Here is an 11,871-nt window from a genome sequence, read left to right on the forward strand (position 1 = left end):
TTCACGTTACCATTCCTCGAACCCTAAACTGCTGCGAGGTTAAACGACTAACAAGACAGAGACCCGAAGTGTTCATTTAGACTAACGACATCTTGAACTCTGCTACCTTCCTACCTGCCACAGATTTTTTTTTTTTTTTGCAACAGGGTAAGTGCTCCCTCTTCCCAGGACAGAAACATCCAGCTGTGGCAAAAAGATGGTCCTAAAAGGCAACGCTAGTGATTCGCAAGCAAAATTGTCGCATGTGAAAAAAAAAAAAAGAAAAAATCCTCCACATGGATTATTTCATTACTTTAAAAAAAATAAAACAACCCAAGGAAAAAGGTCAAGTTAAAACTATGGTATTTTTAAAGACATATGCCCTACCACTGATACATTTTCTGGCACGTCTCACATCATCACCCCATTCCTGTGACTCCTCCACCATCAATAGGAGTTGTGTGCATCAACCCGGGGAGCCTGAACACCGGGCAGCCCGTATGTGAAAAGCACTATTTTTTTCGTTACGGCAGAGAAAAGAAGTATGCAACTAGCACATACTGTAAAGGCATTCAAAATATGACAAAAAAAATTGTTCAAATGCTTTCAATCTGCAGAAAACAAATGCTCTCTTCACTGACTGCTCTGTGGCAAACTTCTAATTCCATCCAGAAAATCCGTCATTCCCAGTCTGGGCTAACGACCATGCTACCAGACATGAGTTTACGTTTTTCATGCACATTTCATGTATTCCCACATGCTGTGTTGCTGCCAATAATTTATGACTGATCTGCACCCAGCCTGCCCTTCAGCATTTTATTTAATCTCTGCAAGAGTGATTTACAATGACTCATCATTAATACAAAAATGTACATGTGTGTTAACAAGTTTGGAAGAATCTGAGGAGGAAGACAAAATTTTTTGCAAGTCGTGGCTGAATGACTTATGAGCCCACTGAAGAAAGGCAAAGCTAGCCAGAAACGATACGTTAGCTCTTCCCTGCAGCAAACAATTTAGGCACGAAGAGTTTCTTCTGCATACCGCCTCAGAAGAAAAGGGATTGAGGAAAAGGTTGGGAGAGGGTTGCCCATATCCCCAGGATTCAGGAGAGGATGAGCAGCTCGTTGGTCACCCCATGGCTGGACGTTTCCTGAGGCTGCACGTATGTGTGTTTGTGCAACCTGCACACAGCCTTCTTGTTCCTTAGCATCCATTACAAAAAGCAGGGGTTGAATTACCATATTTTGGCATCTCTGCCCACCACATATGGATACCTGTTATTTAAAAAAGCCCTGACCGGCTCTATAGCGTTAAATCTTCGTGGGGCTGGGAAGGGGAATCATCTCAATAATTTATACAATTGTAACACCACAGCAGAATTACCAAACTAGCTCAAGCAGAGGAAGCCTGCCCTACATCCACAAGACTTCAGTTATAATGTATTTTGACCTACTTTTTTTTTTTTTCCTTGCACATAAGGAACTTATAAAAACACATCTGACACAAAACCAAAGTAAAAACTCCACAAATCCGAGGCGAGATGGGTACTGAAAAACACCCTGGAAAGTCACTCGGGAGAAATTCCACCAGTTTTAGTTCAAAGCATCCCATGTTCACCATCTCGAAAAATTTCTTTGATGGCCCATCCTAAACTGACACAGTTGCCCACACCGAACCTTACGCTCCCGGACCCCTCCGAAGCAGCACACGCTCGCTCCACCCATCGTTAAGTAAGACCCCTGACGAACGTACACAAGCTTCTCAACTGGCCAAAGCGCCTATCGTTAAACTGAAGGACAACCATATAAATTAGGGTATCGCATGGATGAAGGTTGGAGGATGTAAAGCTGAAGCAAACACTCATTTTTTCTGGCTGAGCCAAAAAGGTTAAGTTTCCTTAGTACACATATGTTATGTTTAGTGCCTTTTATTGCTCCGTTTTAAAGTAAGTATCTTGGAAGCATACTTCACATACGCTAAGTATTTGGTATTTTCCTTTATTCAGTGTCTTAAAGGGCTTCAAAAAATTGATCTCCCAGGGCTGCTGTGGGGTCACAGAAATTGATAACCCTTACAAGCTATGCTTATGTGAGCCCGCCTGCGTCTCCCAGATAGTGCACTTTGTAAATTAATCCTCCAAAGGCAAATATATTGTAAGTAGCTTGTTATCTCTAAAGTACTAAATTGAAGAATACATGGGATTATATTGACAGAAATTACATTTTCTGTAATGGGGTTTAATATATCTGAAATCTCTCCCATAGGCTCCTACTCTCTCTAAGAGAGGAGGGTTTGTTAATGTAGGTGCAATGGACATCAAGACCAAATTTATTCACTAAAATGGATTAGGCCATGTAATCAGAGCTTCAGTAATATTAATCTCTGACACTTATTGAACAGAAAAAAAATACTTTTGTCTGCAAACTGGCATTCCTCCCTCCCTTTTCCCCAGCAGGCTCGCCATGTGCCTTGGCCATTTTCTGGGTATTACTTCAAAGAGGATAAGGTTTCCCATCATAAACACTAATCTAAAAATATTAGAACAATTAATTAGATACACTTAGTTTTACAAGGTATTAGATTGCAATACCCTTCAAATATGACACTTGTTCTGGGATAGTGGGAGAAACCTGCATTTCAATGCAGTAACAAAGAGTAATAAATCAAACTTTTTTTTTTAAGGGTTCGGTGTTGTGTTTTGATACTTAAATCACAAGTAATTTTCACTGGTTGCCTTCACCACATCCTGGACAGTTAGCAACCCAAAATCCACTGCAGAAACAGCACAGATCCCGATTTCCTTCAAACAAATCAGTACAACAACAGATCAGGGGCTCCAGCAGCCCTTAGCTGTAATAAATAAATAAAATTGTTCCACACCGCACTTAAGCAGCAAAGAGCCCCATCGTCCTCAAAGTTTATGCAAGCTTTCACAAACTGACTTTTAATACAAACTGGTAAAGAGATAGAAGGATGTCAGTCAAAAAGAAAGACCCCACTAACAACATTAAAACAAGCATGACAGCATCCCAAAATAACAATATGCTCTGCAGAAACAGGGCCAATTGCCCCTTTTTTTCACCCAACATCTCAACCTCTTCCAAGACCAAACTTCTCAAAATGGATGTGGCTTCTTATTGAAGAAGACACATCCTCAGCCAGAAGGAGGACTGGTACCCAAATGCGAAGACACTGAAATCTGCTCAAGCGATGGGAAAATAAATGCGGCTTGTTTTCTGCGGTAGCAAACCTTCTAGTTCCCATAACCGAAACCACTCACCCAGCTCTATTTCTTTTGCATCAATAAACTGCTGCGGGGGGGGAGCAGACAAGGGCAAGGTGTGTCCTCAAAAATGCAAAGCATTAGCCGGAGGGTGCCAGTGGCCATATAGAAACACTAAAGAAAATTACTTACCAATTGTTCACTTGAAGTATAGTGAGCCCTGTGTCTTGTGCCAACTGCTTTTTCTGTTCTTCTGAAGGGTAAGGGTGCTATAAGACACCAAAATAAATACACACATTTAAAACAATGCTTTTTTTGCCTACTTTTTATTTTAAATTAAAAAAAAAAACAGAAGCGTGACATCTATTATTGAAAGGTGAAAATACTGAGGTGTGTCACTCTTTTATAATTATTAATGGGCTACTACATCACTTAATTAATGGCAGTAAAAGACAAGCCAATTATAAAGATTAGTGAAGTGGAGAAATAACTGCTTAGGATACTGGCAGTACCTTGATACTCAAGAAGGATATTTGTTGCATTAGCTGAAAGTTTTTGCGCTTGTCTCGAATGACCGATTAAGAGTCAAATCACCTTTTTATTTTTTTCTGTATTTCACAGAACAATAAAGAATGCAATAAAGCACTTCTCTGTAGAACTAAAACATGGTGATGTTTTCTGAGATAGTGAAGACAAATCTCGCCAGTGCCCCAAAATAATTTGCAAATAAGATCAGCATCCTGAACATAAACAAACGCCTGGGTTTTGAACACAGGCCAACGCAAGGTCAACGATCAGCACATTTTTGCCTGACATTAACATAGCTGTGCTGCACTAATCTTAAGAGACAGAAAATAAATACTGGTTTAATTGAAGATAATGTTAAAATTCAATCATAAGTTAAGTTTCTTGTGAGAACTTGATTGCTTTCTCAGAAAATTCGCTTCTGCATGAATACAGATTGCTTAATAAATCAACAGCAAAAACCACATCCAAGTTTGCAATTTAGAAATATCATTTCTGTCCTTTCCCTCCATGTAAAAATGTCACTGCCCCGAACAGAAATGTCCAAATATTGCAAATGTAATAATTCCCAGTAAAAACCCTGTTTTGAGGATCTGGCTCAGCTCCTAACCTAGACACCCAAGTCTCAGTACACATCGGATTCAGACCTGGTCTGCTGCAAGGTACTTAATAACATTTCAATAAAGATAATTTGATATAACTGGTTAGACCTATCACAACACCCCATTTAGCAGTTGGTTGTCACAAAGTATTTGCTGTTATACACACATTCCTTTTTTTTCCCGAAACATTCCCATAGACTTTGGAGGTATTCTTCGGCGTAATATTACATGAGATGTAAACTGAAACCTTGTAAAGCGTAAGAATTTAAAACCTCGTAAAATTCCGCAGTCTTATTGGTATCGTAACTATTTAGCAGATTTTATATATTCTTGTAAACAGCATAATCTGACATCTAATGGCTATGTTACATGCCTACATCACCTCACTTTACCAACAGGATTTTTGTTTTAACTCCAGCAACTTCCCTTTGCTCAACGTGCCCATTTCAAAGCACACAGCTGTGGCCATCGGCTCCAAAAGATACAGTTTTTTTCACCCAAAAATGGTGGGGAATTTCCTATTCTTTTAAAAATACAGTTTTCTTGACAGTAAGCCCACAGATAACCTGCACACCTGTAAACTACCCCCTGTATTTTCCACATGTATGTGAAACAGCTCCAGAATTGCAAAGTGGAAGACATAGGGAAGGGTATTTTACTTCTTTTTTACGGGTAATTTGCATTTTACACATGCAAAAACATAGCATGAATTTTATCATCCGCCTTATATACACGTTCATCCACAACAAACAGTTGTACTTATGTCCATCTATCTGAACATAACATTTTGCTTCTCTTAAAAAAAAAAACCCTACAGAGATGATTTGTAACATTTTCATCTTTATAGCTTACTTCCCATTTCATTACTTTGCTATCAAGCGAGGACAAAATTATTCTTCTTTTTCTTATTTCGCTTTGCCACCTTACATGTGATCTAATTTTAAGTAATTGAACAAACTGTGTCTAATTTCATGCAGCAAGCAATAATTACTAGACAGCCTCTAGCTATTGGAATTAAGAACTCTGTCTCCATTAAGCAATTTTCAATTGTTCTGGACTTTTTTCCAAATAGACAAGACTGGATAAAATTAGCCATCAGAATAATATAGTCACAGTAAAAATAATTGCTTTAAAAGTACAAAACCCTAAATTCCTCAAATTGTGGTATGTTTAAGGTCATCTGATTTTTTTTTTCCATAGCCTAGCACAGCATAAACTTTTAATTTCATGATAAATCTATAATTGCCATAATCACATGACAGCCAGGACTTCATGTAGCTAATCCCTCTTAGCTAAAGGTTCACAATGTGGCAGGCTTTTTAACTATGATTCGGTGTGGTTTAAAATATCTTAAACACTGGGCATCCTTATTATATAAGCTTTCTGTGGATCGTACGAGTTGTTCCTTTGTAGGCTAAAAAAAAAAATAAAATAAAAATGACTTGACAAAGAATCAGCATGCCACAGGCTAGGTTGCTATAAAAACATTCAAAGCCCTGTTGCATTCCCACCCACAGGGCTAGGAAGGCCTGTGCTACAGGCAAAGGCAGACATCACATTGCAACAGAGAGAAAGGGGGAAACCCTGAGAACTGCCATTTTATGAAGAAATAGGAAATTCAGTCGAAACTGTTGCTGTTGGTCTTTATTTCACCCGTGCGAGAAGGACAGGTGCCTGCCAACACCTTTCTAGTGGTTGTTTAAAGGGATAAAGACACATGCACAGAGATATGTGTAGATATATTTGCATATATATGTGGATTACATTTGTGTGTATATGTACAAAATACATATTAAAAATATATATAAATATATTAAAAATATATATATCTTAGTCATAGGGTTTAGTTTTAGGTAGTCTTCCAAGGAGCAGGGAGTTGGACTTGATGATCCTTACAGGTTCCTTCCAACTTGAGATATTCTACGATTCTATGACATATAAAAATATATAAATATATAGAGAAGTGTGTGTCTAAACCCACTGCGCTGACTCCAAGTTGGCAAGCCCACCTATCACTCCGGATCACTTTGGGATATCAAAGCAAACTGTACCACTGTTCAATAAACAGTGACTTGAGACCTTTACTTTGTTGTGTACATTAGCTCCTACCATTATCTCTTAAAAGCTTAATTATTTGCAAACAATTGATCAAGATGGGAGTTGGAGAACAGAGACACTGGACCACCGGGAGAGCTGCAATGCATTAGGAGAGCAAACAGAATTACCTTTAGGTCTTATAATCAGAATTAACGATTGGGACCGTACCCGGGGCAGCGCGAGAAGCTGTAACGCTCTTGCTGGAGTGTTTTCCATTTGATCTGCATTAACACCTCGAGTGAAAGCCATAAAATGGTGATTACAGATGGGAAGGCTGACCCTCCTTCCCAGAACCAGCCCAGCTTGTGTATACTGGAAGACTGCAGACAGGCTTTCGTGCCAAGGCAGGAGGAAAAGGGCAAATCCAAGGGGAAAAAAAAGTAGGAAGCAGGCAGGTTGAAAACAAAAAAAGGGGGCATTTGAAAGAATAAGGCTGACAACAGATAAGGACTCTGAATCTGGCTCCCGTATTTTCTGATCACGCCTGCTGCTGCTACAGCACTACAGAGCAGCCTCCACCGAGCGGTATGAGACCTAGTGCTTTTCCCTTCCCATAAATCTAGCGCTGAAATGTGGATTGTTTGGCACCATTAATGTGTTTTTGAGGCTCTGTGGTATTACTTTTAATAATGACTTAGTACAGAAAGTGATTGCTTAATAACACCATCAAAGTCTGCATGCAAATGAAAATTATCCCTGGGGGATTTGCCCAGGGTAATATGAACAGTTAAGGAACATTTGAAAAGGTAAAAATAACTATGCAAAATATGAGTCAGAGCAGTCGTTTCAGCAGTAACAAAGAAATCAAAGTGACAGAGAGAAAAATGTAACTTTCCACCATATTCTCTCGTCACTGTTTTATGAATGGTATTTAGAAGCAGCAGTCTTAATAAAAGCCCCTTTTTAACGCAGCCGAGATCATTTTTAGCAAAACAAACAATAAGACTTTTTTTTTTTTACCACCTTTGACTACAGCCAATGGGTGAAGTCTCCAGTAGATACAGATGGAAAGCATCCAAGTTTGTCTCTTAATGATATCCCTTGTCCAAACGTACTCCTTTCCTCAAATTTTCCACCCCAGGCTGCAAATGCTGGATGCCAGGACAGTGACAGACTTTATTGTATCTGTAACCCGGTATCAGTAACACTCCCTCCCTCTCTGCCTTGCCCGCCATAGTGGCACATCGTAATGGTCGCAGAAAAATATGAAATAATCCTACCCAGAGCTTACTGCTGAGATAACGGGAGGCAAAACCGCCCCTTCTCACCCCCCAAATTACTAATTCCTCGTGGCACCGAACCGCCTCAACACCAACACTGCCAGCCAGCCTCACCGCAGCACAGAGGCAGAAGCAATCCCCAACCCAAAGGTTGAACGTTACGTTATAAGGATGTCGTGGCAACCGTCCAGTGTCGCCCTTATCGCGGCAGCGCCGTCGCTCGGCTGACCGTGCCGGGAGAACCATTTCGGAAGTCCTTTTATCCCCTTCCTCCAGTCCTCCGCCTCCTCCACAGCTCAGCATAACGCATCAAGGCGAGATGACCTTGAGCTAAACTCTGGTAGGTGATGGAGGGAAACTACCCCCCCAAAATGTATGCCCTCAGGAGTGTCTATTAACTGTTTTCTAACCTCAAAATAAAAAGAAAAAAAACCCCAACGCTAGGATTTTCTTGTTTCTGAAGAGCAACCCAGCCTACACTTAACTCAGTAACCAGAACAAAAACCAAGGTTCAGCCCTCCATAGACAAACTGCACGTTGGTTTTATGCTGAACTCTGAATCCTTGCTTTACCCAAACTTGCCCAGGGTTAGCTAAGGCAGCGGCGCAGCAGTTTGGGTCTCTCCCCTTCCCCTACCTTCTGGTTTGCATTTGAACTGTTTACATTAGTGATCAAGTTTATCTACCATAAATTATTTTTTTTTTAATATCCATAATGCTTTCCTATTGTCTCTCAGCTTTATGAATTGGTTTTACTGTTGCAGTGAATGCTTTTTTTGTCTCCTGACTGCACATTATCAAAGGGACACTTTGTGCCTGCCATTTGCATTACAAAAGCAGTGCATGGTGTAGTCTAAGAACAGAGCTTGAATTTATAGCAGTCGAGTCCTGGATCCTCACACATGCCGGCCTCCGAAAGAATAACAGGGGTTCCTGCATTCGCAAAGTAGCCAAAAAATGGTTGGATCACTATCCGTAAAGTCAACCTGCTTTCTTCATCGGCCACCAGCTTATTTAGAGGGAGCAATAAAGAGAACGCGTTGAGTCCCCTTGCCTATTTTGCAGGCTGCGTGAATCGGCTTGCAGACCATCCCCGCGACCTGCTTTATATTCAGGCGAGGCTGTAAAAAAGTTGCCAAGTTGAGGTGAGCTGCTAGGAAGGGAGGGCCGGGGGGGTGGAAATCAACTCGGAAGCTGCAGACTCGATCCTGTTTATCCCGTGGGACCGGCTTGCATGTCGGAGGAAATACTAAACACCAAGAAGGAAGTTGTTTTATTAGAAATGCATCCATGAGGCTGGGAGGAAAAAAGCCTGTGCAAAGTTTGCACGGTCTTTTCCTTGGCCAAGAGCAGTGAGTCAGCCTGATAATGCTGTTGAAGTGTGAGCTGGCTTTGGCATTTAAAACTCCTCGTTGCTTTTTCAGCGCAGCAAGAAAACGCAGTCCATATGACACGGTCATGCTGCAGACAAAGCCAGCCTTTTCCTCTTTCAAAAGAAAATATTTCCTCAACTTATTATAATAGTTTAATATCCCCGCGGTAAGATTTTTTTCATAGCATTACTGTTAATAAATCCTGGTGCTGCCAGAGTTATTGAACTGCAAACTATGAATGCAATATCAACAGGAGTGCTTGGTCTTGTAAAGTTAAAAATGCATCAAAATATGCAAGGTAACAAGATGCTGCATCCCTGCATTGCTACGGCAAGGCCACACGCTGCCGCTCAACTTCTGGCATCAGCCAAATGCTATGAGATGGGGCTCTGAGACACTGCCCATCACCTCCCTTACAAAAGGTTTTGCAGGCTGCTTTGGCAACCCTGCCAAAAAATAAAAGGTGAGGAAAGGAGGCAGAATCTGACTCTCCTAAGGCAAACAGGGGGTGTAAAATACAGAGCCAATGCCCCAGAAGTTTTAACATCTGAACGTGTGTTCACAGTGCAACCTGATTAAACACGGGCTGGGTTGGTTTTGCAGGCAGGGGGGTGGAAAAGACGTTTTATTTGCGGGGGCTTACGAGGTGGGGAAGAGGTACTGGCAACAGCAACACTTTTTAATGAAGGAGTTATGCCGGGGAAAAAAAATGCTCTGTGCTTCTCTTTTTTTCCCATTTGCCCTTTTGTAAATAATTTTCTTGCAAGAGTTGTCTGTGAACAAGTTTTGGCACTCGCTAATATAAATATCCTTTCCAAGGCTGATGGAGAGACATGGTATGGCTTGGGATGCACTGCCAATACTTCTCTGGTGGCCCCATCAAATTATTCATAATGCAAGCACTCATTAAAAAAAAAAGTTCAGATCATCCCTTGCACAGGATATTACAGAAGTCAGAAAATGGAAAAACCTTTTAACTCATCTAATCCATCCCCTGGCTGCTACAATATTATTCCTTCCATACCATATATTATTACCCCTGCCTTTTCCAGTTGAGCTTTAGCTAGTCCAAGCAATGGTGCTTCTGCTATTTCCTTTTGGAGACACTCTGATAGACCTCAGTGTTTGGAGCTTACTCTGGCTCCCACCAGCCTTCAGTTTAAGTCGAGTCTATGCAGACACTCCCACACCATACCCGGGTAATTGAGCGGAGCTTTTCCCATGTTAAGCATTCCTTTGGTGCCTGTATGTATGCGCATGCAGAAACACGCACAGAGTACTTGCACACACGTGTTAACTTCTCTTAATACGCTTAAGAAGTGATTTTTTGCTCTAGCATCAAGATTAATTGTGCTAATGTGACATGGGCGATGCGCTTTCCCATCCTCTGCCCCATTTTCTGGGGTTTTTTTTTGTTTGTTTGTTTGTTTTTCTCTAGCACAGCCTAAAAATAACCAAGGATAGGGTAATTAAAAGAAAAATTACATCCGAAAGATCAGCAAAACTCTCTTCTTCGCAGCACATGGCTGAAAAAAATGAAGTATTACATCCAAGTGACACCGAAGAAACTGAGGAAATGCATCATCCGACTTCCAACCGTGTTAGAGCTAAAATTCACATCCTTGAAACCCAGCTTTTCAGTTCAGCCAGCATCTTTATCAGGTGGCCGCGGAAAGGCAGGAAGGTGAACCTCAGCCTTTCCTAGGTGAGCGGCTGTTGGGAAGGAGGAAAAAACATCCCTGTCCTCGGCATGCTAAAGGAAATCCCGACTACCTGATAACTCTGTAGAAGCGCTGCTGTTGTTTTTAGAGCTGGTCTAAGACAGATTAGCTCAGGTAAATATCTCCTAACCAGAAGCCTTTTCTCAGCAATAAGTCACTGTCCTTATCTACCTCAAATGACTTTCTAAACAGGTGGGCTCGGAAATAACTCCGCAATCGCTGGGAAACGCCAGTGCCAGCGGCTGCAATCCCACAGAGCTAAGCCCAAAGCTTTTATTTGTGCTTTCTGCTCTCTTTCTCAGGCTGCATTCGGTATGTCAGGAGCTCCCTCTGTAAGCGGGGGATAAAAACGCTCCCCTACACCTACCTCCCCTACCCTACATGCTGGAGCGACCAGGGCGATGGAGGGCTGCTGTATTCAGCAAGGTCCCTCATATCGACCGCAGGCTTTAGGACGGAGCAGGAGCTTTAGGCAGGTTTCCTGGGGTGATAGCACCCTTGGAGCAGCCACCAAGCAATCTGGGAAGCCTACTGCCATAAGCTCGGCCACCTTTTCTCACGGAGGGACCAAGCAGTCGTGCAAAGAGAGTTCAAGGCAACCACCGCATCGAGGTGCCAATCTCCAATGCCAAGACAAGGGGGGGTTACATTCGAACATCTTCTATTTGAAAAAAAACCCAACAAACCACCACCGAGGAAGGAAATGAAAAGATAAAGCTGCTATTTTGCAACACCGCTTTTTTGGCATGGAAAGTCCTTGAACAGATGCCCCGTCCACCATTAAATATTCACAACGTATCCTTGTAAAAGAATAAAGCCCACTCAACTTATAAGCAAAACCACAATGTGTTCTTCATAAAAAAAAGATACATTTAAAGATCCATGAGGGAAAAAAAAATGAGGAGGGAAAAGAAAAAAAAAAAAAAAAAACAAGCCAGCAAAACACCGCCATTCTCCGAAGAAGCAGAGACTCTTGGAAGTAGCATGCATTCTCTGGCGTTAATTTTCCCACTTAAATTACAGTGATGCTGTAGCCTCATCTCATTAGAGATCATTGTCCCCAGTAGACAGTTGTGTTTATGGGGGATTCTTGCTGTTCCACACCTGCTGCTCAGGTTGCTACGTGATAAAG

The 11,871-nt window shown here is 41.5% G+C and overlaps 1 protein-coding gene across 1 annotated transcript in view; it reads right to left on the bottom strand.

The window, feature by feature from the left end:
• The window catches only part of LOC309588275 (homeobox protein Meis2-like), a gene marked incomplete at its 5' end in the record, with an annotated part of 28,025 nt that extends 20,133 nt beyond the window's left edge, over positions 1-7,892 (bottom strand). Inside the window, 2 exons of the mRNA XM_082307328.1 lie at positions 3,395-3,471; positions 7,809-7,892. Coding sequence (XP_082163454.1) covers positions 3,395-3,471; positions 7,809-7,892 — 161 coding nt within the window. The remainder of the gene's footprint in view (positions 1-3,394; positions 3,472-7,808) is intronic.
• Positions 7,893-11,871: the final 3,979 nt, after the last annotated feature.

This window comes from Platalea leucorodia (genome assembly GCF_965183815.1).
Source record: "Platalea leucorodia genome assembly, chromosome: 3".
NCBI lineage: Eukaryota > Metazoa > Chordata > Aves > Pelecaniformes > Threskiornithidae > Platalea > Platalea leucorodia.